This window comes from Necator americanus, chromosome II (genome assembly GCF_031761385.1).
Source record: "Necator americanus strain Aroian chromosome II, whole genome shotgun sequence".
Lineage (NCBI taxonomy): Eukaryota > Metazoa > Nematoda > Chromadorea > Rhabditida > Ancylostomatidae > Necator > Necator americanus.
The window spans coordinates 27672712-27693343 of NC_087372.1; the positions used below are offsets into that span (position 1 = coordinate 27672712).

The window sequence follows — 20632 nt, forward strand, 5'->3', positions numbered from 1 at the left end:
TTGCACAATGAACAAGTCGTTCTGTTCCAACTGCACGTATTTAGCCAATGTTCAAATACCCTAGTTAATTAATTTGATTTATGAAAACGTTGAGAACCTGGTAAATTTCATTACCAGGTTCCCGAGGTTTCCGTAAATTAAACTTCGTAAATATTCACAGTTCCTTTTTATATCCGAGGAACACTGCACTTTGAACAAGCTACATTACACTACTATTTACTTTCGAAGCAGTTTTATATATGCGATGTGAGTGTTGAGCACAAAATTGAAAGTGCGGAAGAGACAACCAGCTTTCTTCTACCGAAAAGGACTCAAACTCTCATATATACAAGAACCTGCGAGTCGCTCGAACTACGTTGAGTACAGCCGAGAATTTTCTCCGACTTGTTCACTGTTCACGGAAACTGTTACGCTCACAGCGCATTTTCTTCGTTATTATTAGTCTTATCTTATTCCCGTTCCATGTAGGTAGCGGGTATTACAATGACGGGACAGTAAACATTGATAAGAAACACAGATAAGATGTTTGTGGCAAAAAGAAACTTATCTTTTCAACGAATTCTGGCAGACTCACAAACAAATTATCTGATTTGTCCGAGAGAAGACTCAGTTAGTGATGACCTACAGTTATTGTCCTAGTCCCAGCAGCTCATTAAGAATTTGGTTTCCATTATTTATTTTCAGGTAAAGGGATAAAAGAGAGGTGGAAAGTCAATAAGTAGCACTACGAGGAACTTCGATCGGATCATACGACTCAGTCGACTAAACGATGGCGCGTGGTGTGGCGTGTGTCCTAAGCTTCCCAGTTTGATTGGAGTTAGCAAGGGTCCCACCGCTAGTATAATTGCTTACTCAATAGCACCACAAATCACATCGTACAGATCCGACAACAGGCATCTGACTAGCAGAAAAAGAGCAGGAAATGAATCACTGGAGAAAGTTGTTCAGATTTTTGAGTTCAAATAATCTCAGAGTTCAAGTAACTGATAGGAAGAGCGGTCCACTATCACTCAAAATTCCCTCAACATTCAAAATCAAAGGCACTTTCGAAGGAATTTGATTTGAAAAAATATGCATGGAGATTGTAGTCGAATGTCCACATCACAAACTGACACATTATTGAGTTCGAACGCACAAACCCGACCGTGTAGTCAATAAAACGAGCACGCGACGAACAAGAGACTACTTTAAAATCAACAAGACGGGATCGAATGAGCTACACTTTCGAATCGATAATCGAAGAAACTCGATTTCGCAATCGCTATGGATTACACAATCCACGATTTCTCGCCCTTCTTTCGCACCCATTCTTCCTACCCATTTCTATGTGTACATGCTTCGGTTTACAATACTATAAAAATTCTTGGGAACCATTCCAGCTATTGCAAAGATCATGTTTAGTTTCATTTCCCGGAAAGCACTCACTAGTTTTTCGTTACGGTTATTGTGGTCAATGCGGCGAAGTTACTCAGGCACTACTCCACACACTCGTTACTTCCATTTATTTTTTCTACACCTCAGCGAACTAAGCAACTCCATCCATAAAAAAAAAGACGTGTTAGACCTTACGTAGGCGTCTTGACCCACCATAACTGAGAAAACGAACGCTCACGAAACCGACAAAATAAGACGAAACGACGAAAGAAATTTTAGTGCTCCATTTTTATTATTTCGCATTTTTTTGTGAGATCACCCAAGAGCACTCGTAGCTTAACATAGAAGGTATAATTGCATTTTTTTAGCTTTTCAAAATAAACACTGAGCCCCTAATGTATTCAAAGAAGAATCCAAGCTGAAAATGCAATAAAGTGGGTTACAAAAAAAAGAAGAAAAGGCATTAGCTGGAAACTGTGCAGGGAGTCTTCACACAAATACCAGTGCATAGTATAAAAGTGGCTGTTAATGTCACTTATTAGTCAGTGTTAGTAAGGATGAAAAATTCATTTTCCCGTTGAAAAATAAGGTCCGTTGTAAGAATTGAACTAAGCAAACAAAAAAAAATTTTGACGTGATAAGGTAATTACAAAAATAGGAGCTAGGAGTGACACAAGCACAAGTTTCTGATCAGAAGAATTGCTAGAAGAATCCTGGGAATTAGAAGTACGTTGAAAATCGAGAAGAGACAGTCCCAATCCACATAGTTCTACGCTCCGAAACCCAGTTCAGCGAAAATTGCCCTCTATTTTCTTCAAACGAAAGAAAAGTCCAGAAGAAATATTGGAACACATTGGAGCTTTCGACTATGTTTCCTGTAAATTTTTATACGTCTCGCTTCTCGCCCATCCTTGAGAAATGAGCGTGAGTCAGCTGCCTACGCGAAAAATAAAAAGAAAAAACGGTTGAGAAACTGGTAAATGCAGATAAATTATCCGAAAAAACGAGAGAAGTGAGAGCAAAATGAAGATCACCATCTCTCCTTCCTTTAGCTTTCTTCCTCTTTTTTTTAAAAAGTGAAAGAAGGAACACAAACGTAAAAAAATCTATTCAGAAACCTAAGCTTGAACGAATCCCCAACCATTATTCACTGCACTCAGAAATGGACAAAGTTGAAATTTCGGAACTTTTCCATAGTAATTTTAGAACTTCGATTCAAAGCAATGTTTTGCAAAAAAAACATTACTTTGGATCGAAAATTTCTCGAAGTAGATACTAGATCGAAACGGAAATCCCGTACATTTTTTTTGCTAAGGGCACAGATCATTCTATTGAAATATCCGAAAGTTTTGCTGATCGAAATTTGGGAGAAAAATTTAATTTTTAGGGAAGTGATGAAACATAATATTTGTGGAAATCGATGATGTTCAGCACTACATTGTGTCATTTCGAGGTGAATCATTAAGAGCAGAAACGAAAACGAAACTTATGAGTCATTTTTCACCATCGCATTGTATTTTGTACTGTAAATTAAGGAATAATGTCATTGTCAGATAAACAAAATCTCACCACTGTATTTGTATGTGCAGTGGAGATTTAAAGGCATCGCCCCACGGATCTGAGGTGGTACGGATTTCAGGTGGAGTATTCGTATACGGGGTAGGAGATTAGGGAGAGGGTGGCGATTCGGTCCATTTCTTCCTAATTGCCGTAAAAAACGGTCCCTAAAATACGGCTTCGAGCGTTCCGGCGCTCTATTTACGGCTGACGCGCTCCAATCGAACTCGTCGTAGAAAATAGAACAGCGCACCCCTCGAAGCCGTATCTTCTGGGCGGTTTTTTACGGCAATTAGGAATAATGGACGGAATCACCCTCTCTCCATAATCTACATACATGAAACAATGAAGGGTAAATAGCTTGGCATTAATCATACCCTTCAGGATGCGCCCACGAGTTCGTTTCCAACCCAGAATCATAGAGGCTTACGAACCCGTATGCAGCACAAAAAGTATCTGCAAGGCCAGTCGATGCATCAAGTCAGTCCTATTGTCGTCCTGAACAAGCCTGGCACCAATATGCCTATCCTGATGAGATTAAAACCTCGGTTGGGCTGGCACGGTACCGGGCCAACCACCGTTGAAACGTTCAGTGTTCCATTCACTACTGCGCTATATGCACCAGATGAAACATAAACAATGGCATTTTTGTTTGTTCGCAAATGCTTCTTTTCAATATTGTTCAAATCTGTAATTTGTCTACTCCTAATTTTAAGGTGTTATTGAAAACATGAAAAACAAATTACAGAGGATGGGATTCTTTAAATTACGTAAGATTTTAGTGAGAAGATTATTCGGTGTGGAAAAAGTATCTAATTCGAGGAAACGAAACAAATATTAACACAAAGTGTTTGCACGTCACTAAATTCCGAAGTCATGCTACAGCATAGAACGAATTTTATAGCACCAACTTTCACCTTTCTTTCTTTTTATATTTTGTTTTCGATTTTCCATAACTTTTTCCTCGAATCATAGGCGCTTTTAATTGATGATTGAATTGTTCTTTAAATGAAGTTATTTACAGTATTCTCAAGATCCTTGAAACAATAAAGGAATGGAATGTAGTAGGATTTATGTGGATAAATATAGTATAACGAATTAAAATGAATTCAAAAACCTTGAGTTTATGGTATATCATACTAATCGTTGGGATACTCTTTTACATCCTAAAAAAAACTTTAAAACATGCAATGATCGGCACCTTAACGTCAAAATGAAATGGCATTTTACTTAGAAAAAAGCTAAAAGTTGTGTACTGTAACCTCCCATACATCAGTGATAATTGTGGGTGGTTTTTGAATTTGAGTTAACACAAGAGGTGGACGATCCCGCAGTGACACATCATGTTAAACCTTTTAGCAATGTCAGATGACACAGAAGTACGTCATTTTATCGCAGAGCTCAGATAACCACGAAAACCTGCCCATTGATTCCGTACTCTCCATAATTCTACCCTGTGAGGTGATCGTCAGATTCTTTCGCACTCACGATGATCAGGACATCTTGTCAATACTAATATTCTGAGATATGCGCGAATTAAATAGACAAAGAGAAATCATTTCCCTGTATTTTTTCGATACCACTCAAATCGCCTTTCGAACACAAATTTTCCTACCGTCTCACACTCCTAGGTTTATGAAGCTTCGCTCTCAACCACATGAATTTCCTCCTCTGCCAACAGTTGTTTAGCTTTTTCAGTTGCAAATGACAACATAGAATGGAATTGCTGGCTTTCCAGGTTTTATGTATTTCCTTCTATCCACTGTTTCTTGGTTGCCCTATGCAGTTCATTTTTATTTTACAGAGTTATAAGAAATGGAATGTTAGTTAATTATTAAAATTGGAATTTGCGTCACTGACACCGCAATGTAAATGTCATAACGAAAGCGCCATCAACTTCTGTTCCCCCTTCGAGTTTTCCACTCTCTCTTTCTCGAAGAAAGAACAAAAACAAGAAGAAAATCGTTTTTTTCCCCTGGATGAAGGAGGTCTGCATTTCCGAAATTCAAACGTTAGTATATTATTTCTCCATGAACATTAGCATTTGCGAAAATCACATCTTCAAGAAAATATGTGACAGATGTTAGTGGCTCACGCTACTAACATTTGCCACGAGTGTGCAGAACAGGAAGAACAGTTTTTCCGGAAAGAAAATTTTGTTAGCCTATGCACTTTGACTGTGATCTCTTTTTCACTGCCTTTGCAGTCGCAAAACAACGCTTAATATAGGCATAGCAAAAATGTTTTCGATTAGTTGCACGAAACAACTATTTGTCGGAGTCGCAGGAAATAGGGGATATAATTCGAAGTACAGTAATTGAAGGAGCGACTTGAGAAATACCATGTAGCTGTCAATTTTCTAAGCACCACATCAAAATAATACTAGCACATCCGACCAATAAATAAAATAAGCTGCATCACACGAAACTTCAAAGACCTCTCCGGGAAACTCGTTAAGGAATGTACTACCTTGATTACCTTGACTCCCGTTGTTCTTCGAACTGGTCGAGCGGGCGCCAGTAATTCTTCCATTTGTCCCGATCGCGTGCCAGAGTAGCCCAGTGGTTCCTCCTTTCGCGTGGGACACGAAGAGCATCATATTTTTCTTTGAAGGACTTCGTGAAGAAATCTGACCATCGGGTCGGCGGTCTTCCTATAGTGCGCTTAATATCGCGGGGAACCCAGTCGCTCACGGCTCTGGTCCAACGGTTGTCATTAAAGCGCATCACGTGTCCGGCCCACCTTATTTTACTTTCCTTGGCAAACGCGGCGGCGTCTCTAATCTTCGATCGCTGACGTAGGAGAGAACTTCGAATCCCGTCCCTCACTTGCGTGAAACGGGATACTCCTAGCATCACTCTCTCAATTGCGCGTTCAATGACGCTCACCGCGTTTTCTTCCTGCTTGCGAAATGCCCAGGTTTCCGAAGCATAGGTCAAAGCAGGAAGTACAGTGGTGTTGAAGAGGTGAGCATGGAGCCGGGTGTTCCTGGCCTTCTTCACTACATCCTCGATGCTCTTGTACGCTCCCCAAGCCGCTCGTCTCCTCCTGCCCAGCTCGGGGGTCAGGTCGTTCATCATGTTTAGTTCCCGACCCAGATAAACGTAGCTGGTGAATTCGGATATGTTCGTTCCGTTGAGCGTGAATGGGGCATCCGAGACCCATCCGTTCCGCATGAACATCGTCTTTTGTAGATTCAGCTGAAGACCGATGCATCCACATGTTTCGTCGAATTCGGTCAGCATTAGTTCCGCTTGGCTGATGCTAGGTGTTATCAGTACGATGTCATCAGCAAAGCACAAATGGTGTAGCTGCCGACCATCAACCTTCACTCCCATGTCGTCCCATTCCAACTTTCGCACTGCGTTCTCGAGGGTGGCTGTGAATATTTTGGGTGAAATTGTATCACCCTGTCGGACCCCTCTCTTCACGTCAATGATGATGTTCTTGTAGAATGGCGAAATTCCGGTCGTGAAGTTACTATACAACTCTCGAAGTACCTTTATGTACTGAGTAGGGACGCCTTGGTTGTCCAGGACTTCCACGACCGCTTCCTCCCAACTAAGTCGAAGGCCTTTTTCAAGTCGAAGAAGGTGATACAGGGCGGCATCTTGTACTCTCGTGATACCTCGATGAGTTTCGAAACAGTGTGAATGTGAACAATCGTGCTGAATCCTTTTCGAAACCCGCTTGCCGCAGCTGTCCTTCATCCAGGACTTTTTCAATCCTATTAAGGACCACTCTTGTAAAGAGCTTATAGATGACGGACAGTAGGCAGATTGGACGATAGTTGCCGATGTCATGTGGATCTCCCTTTTTATACAACAACACGGTCTTGCTGGTCTTCCACTGTTTAGGAACCTTGCACTCCGACAGATAACGTGTAAAGAGCCTCGCCAGGGTGTTGGTGAGTACTGGCGGAGAGCTCTTCAGGTGTTCTGGTCTTATTCTGTGGACCGGGTGCTGTACGATTTCTTACCGACATGATAGCATGTCGTATTTCGGACGGGAGAACCTCTGGAATGACTTGTCCATCTTCCCTCAGGTGGTGAGGAGGCAAGTGGACATGGCTATCGAAAAGATCAGAGTAGAAGTCGTAGATGATTTTCTCCATCCCCCTTCTCGATGCAATGGCTGTTCCCTTTGGGTTCCGGAGAGCAGTCATCTGCGTCTTGCGACTGGCGAAGTCTCGACGGGCATAGCGGATGCTTTTCCCCGCCTCTGCAGCTTCAGCCAGCACTTCTGCTCTTCTCTCTTTAAGGTCTTCCTTTATCGCCTCTCTGCAAAGCCTTGTGAGCTCGGACGTGAGTGCTTGGTTCTCTGCGGCTCGTGCTGCTCCAAGCTGGCGTATCAGCTCTGTTGGTGGATTTAAAACTCTCAGCCTTCTTCGCGCAGTCGTGAAGGTGTTCAACGAGCCGATCATATTCCTCGTCGATGTTGTCCATTGCGGAATTTTCCCAAAAGCCAGCTGACGTAGCGAAGAGATCCCAGTTGATGATAGTCCTGGGATTTCTCCCTCTGAACTTGGCGGCTTTCTCTGCTCTCCTTGTGAAGGAAAATCTTCCTCGAAGGAGGCGATAGTCCGATCCCGTATTGAACTTTGGTACAACAGCGACGTCCGTCCGACAGAACCTTTTATCGACAATGATGTGGTCTATTTCATTACGGTACCCTCCACCGGGTGACTCCCACGTCCAACGTAGAGACGAGGGCTTCTGGAATTGCGAGTTCCCATGGATGGTCTTAGTCGTCATGATGAACTCGGAGAGCCTCTCCCCCTGGTCATTCCATTGTAGGCCGTGGGTCCCGATGTGAAGTTCCTCCGGCGTTCTTCTTGGGCCAACTTTGGCGTTGAAATCGCCAATTATGACCTTGTAGAAGGCATGATCTTCTCGGTAGAACTTCTCCAGGTCCATGTCTCTGGGTAAGCACAAAGCGACAAGGTCGCTTTGTGCTTGCCCAGAGACGCCAAGCGACAAGGAATGTATATTAAAACGAATTTTCTAAATTTGTTCCAGATTTGCTACCTCTTTTTCGAATGAAAACTCTAACTTTTTTATAGGTTTCGAATTTTTTTAAGAACTATATAGTATCAATTCAAATGTATATATGTATGCAAACCTCTTTTTTAAAAACAAACTCTCAATTCATTTCAAACCTTAGAAACTTTCATTTGGATTTTATTTGCGTCTACACTTTTTCCGATGTACCGATGTAACTCAGCAATCACTAACAAATGGTCGAAGAGTTTTAGGCTTTGGAGAACAACCTACCTAATTGTTGCGACAAATGAAAATCTGACATAATACCTAAATCTGAATTTAATCTAGATTTGCAGCCTATTTTTTTATGCTCATGCTGGATGATCCTACATTATGACCGTCCAGTTCGTTCTCGTTAAATTCCGCCTTTTAGGAGATTACAAAGATTACATGGAGATGTACTCCTAGCGCTTGCTTGGAGATTAACTTAAGAAGCATTTGCTTATTCTCAGCATAAATCTCAACTTTTTTCTCCTGCATTTTACAGCTCAGTTTAAAACCTATTGAAAGTCCCTTCATGAATAAACTGCTCTAGATGGATTCGCGCTACTTCTGCACTTGAAGTGTTGCAATCGTATGGCAATGCTTTCGCCTTCTAAACTCGAATTGTGTAGCCTTCCTAAGTATCGGAAAAATATCAGCATAGAGTGAAATGTACGTTATATGATGCTTTTATTTCACGCTTTTATTTTTTTTGTTTTGCCGAGTCCATCACACTGCAGTACTTAAAACGTTTATTGAAGTATTATCGCCAAGAATTATTTATATTGCTTTAAAAAATTACAAATGTCGGTTCATCCCTCATTAGTCTTATTTTCTTCTTATATAGTTTAAGCGTATATATTTTTAAATAAAGAAGTGTTGTTGTGAATGTTAAGAAAGGTTGAGAATTTAGGCGTTTTATTTTAGGTTAATTTATGCAGTTAAAATGCTTTTCGTTAAAGTTTCGTCAATGTCCTTAAATTTTTTTAAAGGTGTATATTCTAGTTGATTTTTTAAATTTTAAAGGCATCACCCCACGAATCTGAGGTGGTGCAGATTTCAGGTGGAGTATTCACATGCCTGATGGACTATGGAGAGGGGGGTGATTCCGTCTATTTCTTGCCAATTGCCGTAAAAAACCGCCCGGAAGATGCGGCGCCACACAAGGCTGGCGCGCTCCAGTCGAATTCCCTGTGCAAAATAGTGCGCCAAAACGCCTGAAGCCGTATCTTCCGGGCCGTTTTTTACTGCAATTAGGAAGAAATGGACGGAATCACTCCCCTCTCCATAATCTCCCATCCCGTATACGAATACTCCACCTGAAATTCGTACCACCTCAGATTCGTAGAGTGATACCTTTAAATTTTGAGGCCGCAAGCACATACCACTAGTAAAAACAAAGAGCTAGCGATTAGACTGGAAAATATACATAAAATAATGTGCATAAGTGGTCGATTACTGCATTCTACGTAAAAGCCCATTTTTTAAGAAGTTCTTCATTCAACACGGTCCCTTTGATGTTTCATTGTGGCTGGCGCAGGATTCTTGTTAGGCATTCTATTCTTGAGTTATTTCCTTCACAAATCCGTTTCTTGGCTAGCACTTTAGTTGTTTGTTTTGTTTTACTGCTAGGAAAAACTTCGTGTGGCACTTTGATTTTCTAAACAGTTCCTTTATTTCATTCGGAGCTTATAACAGTCGATATTTTTTTGACTCCTACGCAGGTGTCAATTTTCTGAAAAACATGGAAGAATGGTGCTGTTCTCGTAGAGGTAACAAATCGAAAAAAAAAGAGGAGAGGAGAGATAAAGCAAAAAGGCGAGAGAGAACAAGCATAAAAATTATGCGGTGAGTTTTCAAGTGTGTGATTTCTACGTAGTTGAGACTACTCTACGAAATTTGTCATTGGACTTTGAACTCACTCAAAAAAAAATGCTTATATCAAAGGAACTACATCGACCGTATCTCAATTTCAACACGGTAATTTATGCACTTTTCTTTTCGGTCTGTGACTTAAAAAAATTCAAAGCAAAATATGAATATGAAAGGAAAGAAGGGAATTTTCTACCACAATAAAAATTTTCATTAGACAAGTAAAATTCTGCAAAAAAAAGGCGGCTGAAGAAAAACTGCCAAATGAAAACTGCTGATGATTACATCGTTATCAGCATCACACGGTTGTCTCTCTGGCTTTATCATTTCATTTCTGGCCGCTCCTCTGCTGTTTTTTATGAGTTCAATTGATTTTTAATAGAACTAGAATTTCTAATGCTTAGATAAGATTAGATGAAACAGTTTCGTTTAAAGAAAGTTTTAAAAAAAGTTTTAAAGAAAGTATAGAACTTTGTTTATTCAAATACGTTAAAAAATGTCACCACTAACAGAAATATGGGAACCTCTCCTTATTGTGGAATGAGAATGAGCTCAATTTTTATTCGATGGGCTTGATCTTCTCAGAGCACCTTCCATTCGCTCAGCTTGTTTTTTTTATTTAATCCATCAGTCAATGCCGCTAACATATAGTGAAATCCTATTAATTATTAACGAATTGGATGGAAAAGCGCGATTCACTCGAAGTTCAAGCTGAATGTTAGTTAAACCTGAAAAGTATTACCGTCTTTGAAATCGATATTTAGCAAATATTTGATCGTGCGGTCTTTCTCGGTAGCAGTATCTGTTATTAAAATGGAGAGTTTCCCCGATATCAAAGGAATTCAAACTAATAGATAGGTATTTCGTTTGAAATCGTCTTGGTGTAAACCGAGCCATTCATCCCTCAACAGATCGCTGCCAGGCTCGTCTGAGAGGATAAAATACTGACTTGACACATCGGGCAGCCTCCATAACTCACTGTATGGGCTGCACATGTGTTCATAAACCCCGAACAAGCCTGAATTGAAGTGGAATACGCAAGTGCATCCCAGGAATTGATTAAAGCTGTATATTATATCCTTAGTCCTTTCAGCTCGTCCAGAGGTAACGATAGATATAACGATAAACAGCACGGCTGTACAATGTTCGTATCAAGAAGCGCGTAAGTTAAACTATTCAACGCTTTTGACCATCCTAGAATCCAAAGATATGATCAAGGAAATTTTAAAACCAATGCTGAAATTCGAAAGCATCAACACAAAGAACGACGTAGACAAGTTTCAAAACTGAAACAAATTGATAATAGTTCATTCATATTTGTTAACGTGTAGAAGACTTACATTTATTGAATAATATTAATGTACATTGTTGAATAATAATAAAATTGAGTAATTTATTGAACTGAGAAACGTATTTAAACACGTACCACTGCACCACATACTTTTTGTTACGATTAAAATCATCACGTTTTGAATTTTCAAACAGTGTGGTCCAAATCTCCAAGGGTTTAATCTCCGGAATTTCCAGATACCCGCATGGATTTCATTTAAATATCCCAGAGGTTATACAGGGAAAGTTTGAGCACTTGTTGGCAAGAGTAGCTAATTCATAATATTACCCATTTCTAACGAAGGTTCCCGAGAACGTGGTAGGAGATCTGACCCCAGCAAAAATTAAAATGTAGGAAATTTTGTCTAACTTTTATCTACAGCACCAGAGCTCCATCTATATCGTATTTTCAAAGTTCGTCCACCATGTGAACAAAAAGAGAGTATTGACGATGAAGTCAAAATTATAAACCAGTTTGCGCATGCTATTTGTTGTCTTCTCACATCATTGCTGACAACAAAATGATGAATTGACTTGACAGATTTATCATTCACTTATTTCGATCGATCCGCTCTTTTCTCCGTCAAGGTTCACCGCTGGAATCTTCGGTCATCTTGTCGCAGTTCGAATCTTTACTCTCTTACAGTATCCCAGTGAACGGAAGTGCAAGTGAAAAAAGAGGTCTTCGCAGAATTTAGTCTGCAGTCTTGGCCCCACTGGTATTCGCCATTCACGACGACTGTCACACTGTAATAGACCTCGTCGAGTTTTTCTCCCTTGTACGCCGTCATCACAATAGTTCATGCATCTATGCTCACAATTTAGGGATCACTCGGTGTTTCCAGTCTGACAGAACCATGAAACCATGTATCTGAGCCATCCTATCTCATAATCCTCTCTAAATACTCAGCACTTTCTTTGTTGTCAAAAGGCATTCCTCATGATTTGTTTCCAGTAGCACTTCTTCTCTTATCTTCTCCAATGACTCTTTTTAATTGATCTGTTATCCGCAGTAAAAGCTGAATGACAGGTATGTTTCTAGAGGGGAACGCAATAGTTTCATGGCACTGAGAGTCTAAAGAAGTCCTCAGGAAATTATCCGCAACGAACCAGGAAAACCTTTCGCCACATCCAGTTGAATTGAAATTTAAGAAGAAGAGAATTCTCGGTATTGTCGTCCTGCGGTTATCCTCAAGCCAGTTCAAAGAGTGTTGCAAGTTTTTCAGATGACGTTCAAACACGAGAGCGCCGAAAAACTGTCTCAATCTGAAAAGGACTGGGAAGAAGTACAAAATCCACAGTGTACTGACAAGCTAGTCACTCCTGGAGAAATCTTGAACGAACTTGGTATGATGTTGTTTCGAAAAACTTCTGAACTTTTCCATTGCTGTGCTCATGCCTATTTTTGGTTGTTACTTGTATCTATTTTTCTTCGTTCAAATTTCTTAATATGTTATTGTCCTCTTCTCACAATGTTTCCCTGAAATGATTCCCGTTCAGGAATAGCGTCAAAACTCCAAATGATGTTGTGGTTTCGGATTGTGATGATCTCGGAAAATATTGTCTGTTTAGGTCCACGCAACCCATTCCTCCTATCTTCTGTCCTCATCACAGGGCTTACATGGGCAGTGGTTGCAATGAATGGTATGAGCACTGCGTTCATTGTCCAGAGCTGCGTAAACTGTTCAGAAATGGTTTCGCTCGTCGATGAGGTTAATGATATGACGTGTTTTGAATTTTTTAAACTTCTAATTTTAAAATACACAATTTCAGTTTGATCTACGTGAGAATAGGGCGTACATCTCAGATGCAACAACTAGCGCCTTCATGGTGGGAAACGCTATTGGAGCGACGTTTATCTCGAAGGCAGCTGATAGGTAAAAAATTTAACCACTATGATTGATGGTATGGTACTGCTGTTGGGTACGGATTGTCCATACCTAACCGCAGCACACTTTTAGCTACGCCTTGCTTTCATGGCCGCTTACCCTTTTGAGCCACCGTACCTAAGGAGCTGGCGTTATTAGAGAGCAACAAGTCATCAGCTCTTTCTTTTGTTTCATTTCCTGTCCTTCATTTCCCTCTCAAAACACTTGAACAGCAAAACTAACAGCAGCACTCTTTATTCGTCTTTGTATTTTACATGAACCAGTGGTTTTCCAGAGTTTTCCAAAATGCATCAGTAGTTTTTCTGCTGTTTGAACACAGTAAAATCGCTGATTCTTCGACAGAAGACAAGAAAGACGCAGATCCTCCCTTTTTTCAATTTTTTTTTCATAAGAGAAAAATTTTTAAACTAGTAAGCTAGGTCGACCGTTTCTGGAGTTCGAACATGTTACTTTATTAAAATTTTTAATATCCTCAATGGTGTGGGATTATGCATGTGAGGCATAGCAAATCATCCGCAGTAGTATGCAGAGCAGAGCAGCTAATCCGTAGAACCAAGTGATTTTTTCAAAAAGAGTTTTAGTGACAAGTTTTAAGAGTACGAGTTATGATCAATCGATGGAGTTTGCTACTTTGTTTCGAAACATTTCGATTCTGTTACTATCAGCGTCCGCCGTAACTGGTGGTGAGGAAACGACCTCTACGCTCACCACAGTCGCCCAGTACCTCAGATATATGCTGAGTTTGGTTGCACTACTCACAATCTTCTACGCACACGATGCTGATGCGCTCACTTGGAGAAATACTCCAGTCTCTAATTAACCGCCAGTCCATGCATGGAAATTCAAAAACATTTTTTTTTGATTTACATACTCACTAGCGTGGAAAACTTAAGGACGAGATGGGTAAAGTAACATAACGTATCAACAACTCAGTGGAAGTTAATGAAAGTGCGGGAGTATGTTGCCAGAGGTGTACCGGTCCTGCACAGCGACCTCGACCTGACTAGACAAAAAGACTTCTGAAAACATACCTCTGCCCTCTCATTCACTTACACCGAGTTGTCAATTCATTATGTCACTTTACTTATCTCGCCCTCCAGTTTTCCACACTAATGTTTAAACGGGATTTCATGCTGTCTCGAATCGTTTTGTGTTGCCCTTGTATTCTGCTTCATAATAATGGTATTTTTTCACTTACATTTGCATGTAAACTGAATCCTTCACACACACATATTATTGCCTAAATGTCGTTTCTTTTCTCTATCCTAACAAATTTTGAGGAAGCAATTGTTAATGAAAAATATTTGTATTTTTCTTTGCCAGGTACGGACGAAAATATGTTCTTCTGTTTTGTTTTTTAATGATGGCATTTACTGGTGCAATAGCTGCTTTCTCTCCTTCCGTTGTAATTTACGGTGTACTTAGGCTACTGCAAGGGATTTTTTACACAGTGAGGTATTACATACTCGAATATGCTTTTTTTTCCTAGTTTTGAACGTCAACACATCATTGTCCTTATTCTTCAAGGGAGCAGCATTGGTTGGATGGGTCCTTGGTTACGAGTGCACTCCTGTGAAACTTCGCTTTTTCACAACAGGTAGAATTCTCTAAAATGTGTAAACATCAAAATCGCTCAGTACCGCTAAATTCCAGTGTATTTCGGAATAGCATGGGTGGTTGGCTACTGTCTTGTTACCCCCATCGCTATGATTTCGCCAAGCTGGCGATGGCTGATTTTTTTCGTCTCCGTGCCTCACCTTCTCACTGCCACTTTATGCTACTTGCAAGTTGCACTTTCTTCTCACTTCAATGAAACTCAACTTCGAATCTCGACTGGTTAAGGTTCGTGCCCGAAAGTCTTCATTTCTTAGCTCTTGAGCGCAAGGAATACTCAGTAGGAAAGTGGCTTGAAAAGGCAACGAGCAAACAGGGGGACTTAGCGCAGATCGACCCAAAGAATGTCGTGAGCACTTTGGAAGTGCAGCCACAGTACGTTGCATTGGAGTTCTATTGAGATGAATTCTACTGAGAGATCAGTCGTAACGAGTTGAAATTACAGAGCTGAGAACCTGTTCGTCGAATTATGGGCAAATAAAGTATTTCTGCTTTACACACTCGTTTTGATATACTTGTGGTAAGACTAAACATTTTTAAATAAAGATAAAGTTAACATTGAGTCACCAGTTCTATTTCCTAGAGAATATAAGTGCTTCGCTTGAATACTCTAATGCATGACTACATTCCGTTAAGAACCTCCGCCTTCTGACCTCTGCACATCTGCAGTTCGGCGGCCCAATTTACTTTGTAGCTTTGAACCTTCGTATTTCTAACCTTCGCAAAATCCTGATCTCTTAAACTAATATGAAATCTCCGTGTGCGGCTTTCGATAAACCTCGGCATGTTGATGCTTCAATAATTGTTTTCTTTGATAGAGCCGGTTGTTATAATCCTTTATTCGTGGCTAACGTTTCGGCAATATCGGCTTCTTCAGAGCCTGAAAGGGTGAAGTCGAATGTGATTAATCCGGTCAAACGCCTTATCCACCCAACAAATAAAGTCCTACGCTTACTGTTGGGCCTCATAGCTACTAGTAGAAGATAACGACGTACCTTAGGATCAGCTGACTATCCTGCCACTGCTAGATACCTATTGTGAGGTGACTAGCGCAATCAAATATCAGCCTTAAATAGGGCGCGAGTTCCCGCGTAATGCAGAGCTATGAGGCCCAACAGTAAGCGTAGGACTTTCTTTGTTGTGTGGATAAGGCGTTTGATCGGATTAATCACATTCGACTTCATCCTTTCAGGCTCTGAAGAAGGCGATATTGCCGAAACGTTAGCCACGAATAAAGGATTATAACAACCTCGTGTCCGGCTCTATCAAAGAAAACAATGACATTAAATCGCTATTGACGGGTCGTATACTCTGAAAGTTTTAGCTTATTTCTCTACTTTTACGAAGTAACATTTATTTATTTCCCTCTCCTCTTTCTGTCGACATATTGCAAATTGAGAAAGCACTCATGCTACACATGAAACACAACGGCATGAGCCGGTCCGCTCCTAACAACTTCAGTGGTGAGATATGAGGACCTTGGTCCAGAGAGCTCTTACTGCTGAGCCACTATTACGATCTAGTGGGTCAACTAGTATGTTTGTTAGTTGCCCACTAAGGACACAACTAACAAAGATATTGTTCTCGTGCCTGGATCCGCTCCAAGGAATGACGAGATTCAGTGGGTCTGACTCGGACACGACTGCGCCATTCTAGAGGAGCCTACGCTGGGATAAACACTATGCACCTCCGAGAACATGTGGCCAGGATCCCTTTTTCTATCGCGAACTCCTTCCTCGAGAGCTTTGGAACTGCCCTCTCATACCTCAACTTCCAATCCAGGCGTGCCCTTCGCATTCTGTTCAGATTGCACTACTACAGTAGTGGCTCATGGTTTATCCCTAATACACGAACACCACAATGCGCTATATAGCTCAACAACAACGACTGTACGAATCGTTTGAATGGAAGCAGAATACATATACAGCTATTAAGGAAATGTTTAAAGGTAGAGTACCACGAATCTGAGGTGGTGCGGATTTCAGGTGGAGTATCCGTATACGGGGTCGTAGATTATGGAGACTGGGGTGGTTCCTTTCTCCCTGCATCACTGAAAACAGCCACCAGAATGTTCTTTTGTACTACGCCATATATTGTAACGCTCCACCACTTGCGCCGCCTCCGCCCTGCGATTCGTCAAAAACCAATTTGGACTTCCCGTGATAGGCAGTAAGGGAGCCACACGTGCAAGAATGACGCCCTGCAATAGAAGGCATCGTACAAAACAGCATTCAGGGCTCAACTGGCTGCTTGCAGTAATTCATGGAGAGATGGGCGCAACCACCCCGGTTTCCATAATCTACGACCACATATACGGATACTCCACCTGAAATCCGTACCACCCCAGATTGGTGGTATGCTGCCTTTAAGTGGTTACATGAACACATGGTGACACGCGGCTGAGATCCACGCCTTACACGTAATAAAGCGGTATGGCGATTGCTCTTCTGCGTGCGGCCAACCAACGGTTGCGGTTTAAGTGGCTTTCAAATTACTTCCGAAATTACATGAAAACAAGGGTTAAATCCAAACGCAAGTTTAAATCTGAACGCAGGATGTGCAAATTTGAAAGACTTCTTTTCTTTGGATATTGGAAATGGGGTTTCAGATTGAGCGGAATCCTCAAACAAAGAGTCTTTATTCTTGTATGCTAGTCGGCTATGGAGATACTACAGTAGGAAGACGCCAACGGCGATATTCTCGTCGTCGTGCCAACTAAGAGTCGCACGCAGGCATGAGAATGGCAAAACAGCTGTTCTTACGCAACCGATCGAAGCCATCTTAAAGGCATCACTCCGCGAAGCTGGGGTGGTGGGGATTTCAGGTGGGTTATGCCTATACGGAGTCGTAGATTATGGAAAGAAGGGTGATTCTGTCCATTTCTTCCTAATTGCCGTAAAAAAACGGCCCGGAAGATACGGCCTCAAGCGTTCCGGCGCGCTATTTTCTACAACGAGTTCGAGTGGAGCGCGCCAGCCTCGCGCTCGCGTCGCATCTTACGGGCGGTTTTTACGGCAACTAGGAAGAAATGGACGGAATCACCCTCCTCTCCATAATCTACGACCCCGTACAGGAACTCTCCATATGAAATCTGTACCACCCCGTAGATTCGTGGGGTGATGCCTTTAACTGGGTATATTTTTTCGATGTGTAGAGGTCAGAAACGGTTGACAAAGAGGAGCAGATTCTATATGTACGTATAAACATTAGGAAAACAATCAAAGATATAAACGTTCAACCTACTATCACTTCCAGTGATTTTCTCCGGCCTTTCGTACCTAGTCTTAGTGATTTGTGGTAGTTGTGGGTTTTGTTGTTCTGGTTCATTCTCATGCCTTGGCACTGTTTCGACAATGAATGGTGACGCTAAAACCTTAGCAACGAAAATGGAGATTTGTGTGCGCCGCGATTGTTACAAGTACCGCTGGAGCACACAGGTTGGATATCGGTGAGTGCCGGCGATGTGTGGAGTCTTTCGCAAGCCATACCATTCCTTACGGTTCGGCAAAACATTCACGATAGCGGCGTACTGTTCCAATCTGCTTCTGGAGACGTGTGCGCGGTGAACTTCCAAAACAGCCCTCTTTCCGGGCCACCCGTTACCTACTCTGCAATGACTTGATCGCCATCTTCTGTGAACGTAAAAAGCCGCTGCTTACACAACGGTCCACGCAGTCTCGAACTACTAATCGAGACGTCTTCGCTGATTTGCCCCATGTCAGAAGATTTTTTTTTGCTGCTGACCACACCGGAGTTATGCATAATGCGCATCAGTATTGGAGTAACTACTATTGCATGCTTGGAGACAAAAAGAGTATTATATCTTAGCTGGAAAAATTTCTATTGTTATTATTTTCTTTCATTTTCGATTCCAGGAACTGTGATACTTTCATCTACTTCGGTCTCTCACTCTACAGCACTCATTTTGCTGGAAACATCTATTTGAACTACTTTTTAGTGGGATTAGTTGAACTTCCAGCATATATACTTTCACCAATGGCCATGAATAGGTTAGTCTCTCTCCTGTGAAAAACTAAGATGATGAAAAGTTGTTAGGTTTAAGGTACGGAAGAAGGATCGTAGTGGCCTCATCACATTTAGCAGCCGCTGGGACCTTTTTCGCACTTGTTTTTACTCTAGGTTTGATTCCTTCTTTTCTCGTAATTATGCAATAATTCCGTTTTCATCCAGAGAATGCTTGGCTACAGACGGCCCTGTGGGCGTTTGGAAAGTTCGCGATCTCCTGCTCATTCATGAGCCTTTACGTGTATGCGAGCGAAATTTTTCCGACCAATATTAGGAATCTTTCAATAGGATTTTGTGAAACGATGTCACGAATCGGCGGCATTCTTGCCCCGTACGTCATTGCTCTGGTAAGCCCCTCGAAAATTCTAACAATTTTAAGCTGAACCATCTCTCATAAAGGTCGAGCGTAGCATTTCTGGGAATACACGGATTTTAAAACCAATTATAATTCTGTAACCTCGTTATCTATCACGATTCTGACTCATTTTCACTTTATTTCCGCATCTCATAGCTCATGTGTTATAAAAAGTCAATGAGGTAAGATCGAGAACTAGTATGTCACACATAAAGAAACAGTCTTGATCGAATTTTTTCTGGTAGTGAAGGTGTCGAGTGAATCCCTTGATCCCTTGCTGGAAGTTGTCCTAATGCAAAAGATCTAATATCAGCAGGAAAAGAAGACGGAATTGATGAAATCGAGCAGCAGATTGTTAGCTGAGCTTCTGCAGCATAAAAAACGCATGCATAGAAGAACTCAAACTCCAATAGCCAATGACATAACCAATATTGCTTTCTCAAGTAAAATATGTAATTATTTTTATTTTAAGCGACAATGTAATTGGAAAAAAAACGCAGTTGACAGCGTGCCCACCTTCTCTAAACTTCTCTAAACTTTGAAACTGAAGAATGCTTTGTTTTCATGCTGAAGAGCAAATTCCTTTCAAGATTCAGGAATAACCCTCCAAAAATAAAAAGAGCATAACAGCATTATTCTTAGTGGAGTTTGATACTATGATTTCAAGAAAATGCAAGGGATTTTTACATAAACATAGCTACTAAGAACTTCTATTTACTTATTATTTATTTTTTCAATCTTTCAGCTCTATCTTACCGTTGAGTTCTATCTCAGTCGTTCTTACTTGTTACACTGCTTTTGTGACAGAAAACGAGAAAAATGCGATTCCTTGTTTTGGTTACGGTATCTAAGGAGTCCTCTTTGTGAAGCTCTTTGCGAAACGGAATTATACGTACCCTGATTGCAGAGCCGGATTTCTCCCATCGTGCCCATGGTGCTGCTATCATTCATATCATTAGTAGGAGGACTGCTATCGTTCATTCTTCCTGAGACGCTGAACCGACAACTTCCGTCCACCATTCGAGAGTCCTCTCAACGACGATAAGCGGATAAATCCCTATGCTTCCGAATAATGCACAAGGCGACCAGTAACGTTGACTGTTATGCTGGGTGCCATATTCGCATAATAAAGCTTTGCACCAGTTTATTACAGTGTTCATTGTGAACGTTTGATGCTCGCATTGACGGTAGAATGAATATCACATAAATGGCCTTGGTGGTGCCACCACTGCAGACAAGTCTTCTGATTCCCGAACCGATAGTGCAGAACAACTGCGTTCATCACCGCCTCGCAACCTGAAATTGGTTTTCTGACACTCTGCGCCACAAACGGAACTCGCGCTATTGCCAACGCTTTGTTATGCCCTTTTTAAAAAATATCTTCTCCATTCCTTTCATAATAATACGAGGTTACGGAAATTTCTGAGCGTGGCTTCTTTGTTCCTGGATCTTTGAATAAATGCACATTCCGAGAGCGATCTTTGCCCTACGACTGAGTCTCCTCCAGTGCACACATCCGTCTTAGTATCCGAGTGCACTCGCAGCTGTTCTCTGTGCTCTCTGCGCTTTCTTCCCATAACGTTTATTTTCAT

General features: G+C 41.3%; 4 protein-coding genes across 8 annotated transcripts; 1 reads left to right on the forward strand and 3 right to left on the reverse strand.

The window, feature by feature from the left end:
- Positions 1–5405: 5405 nt before the first annotated feature.
- RB195_019669 (uncharacterized protein) lies at positions 5406–6734 on the reverse strand (the record flags this gene model as incomplete). Of its 2 annotated transcripts, none has more annotated exons than XM_064187624.1 (1): positions 5406–6734. In XM_064187624.1, one exon carries the CDS (start codon positions 6732–6734, stop codon positions 5406–5408), a length of 1329 nt encoding a protein of 442 aa, XP_064043505.1. The 2 variants fall into 2 exon arrangements, with proteins under 2 accessions (XP_064043505.1, XP_064043506.1); XM_064187625.1 differs by having other exon boundaries at positions 5406–6641.
- Positions 6735–6784: 50 nt separating this feature from the next.
- RB195_019670 (uncharacterized protein) lies at positions 6785–7096 on the reverse strand (the record flags this gene model as incomplete). Its single annotated transcript, XM_064187626.1, has 1 exon — positions 6785–7096. One exon carries the CDS (start codon positions 7094–7096, stop codon positions 6785–6787), a length of 312 nt encoding a protein of 103 aa, XP_064043507.1.
- A 91-nt stretch (positions 7097–7187) lies between these two features.
- On the reverse strand, positions 7188–7847 carry RB195_019671 (uncharacterized protein; the record flags this gene model as incomplete). The annotated part of the gene is made up of 1 exon (XM_064187627.1): positions 7188–7847. One exon carries the CDS (start codon positions 7845–7847, stop codon positions 7188–7190), a length of 660 nt encoding a protein of 219 aa, XP_064043508.1.
- Positions 7848–10969: 3122 nt separating this feature from the next.
- Positions 10970–20085, forward strand: RB195_019672 (uncharacterized protein; the record flags this gene model as incomplete). 4 transcript variants are annotated; one of them, XM_064187631.1, is made up of 15 exons in its annotated part: positions 10970–10989; positions 12309–12324; positions 12383–12503; positions 12729–12868; positions 12930–13033; positions 14369–14384; positions 14471–14500; positions 14573–14642; positions 14699–14828; positions 14888–15034; positions 15105–15179; positions 18535–18669; positions 18723–18799; positions 18851–19032; positions 19948–20085. In XM_064187631.1, 15 exons carry the CDS (start codon positions 10970–10972, stop codon positions 20083–20085), a joined length of 1401 nt encoding a protein of 466 aa, XP_064043510.1. The 4 variants fall into 4 exon arrangements, with proteins under 4 accessions (XP_064043510.1, XP_064043509.1, XP_064043511.1 ...); XM_064187630.1 differs by having other exon boundaries at positions 14369–14495; XM_064187629.1 differs by lacking the exon at positions 19948–20085 and having other exon boundaries at positions 14369–14495; positions 18868–18959.
- Between the last annotated feature and the right edge of the window lie 547 nt (positions 20086–20632).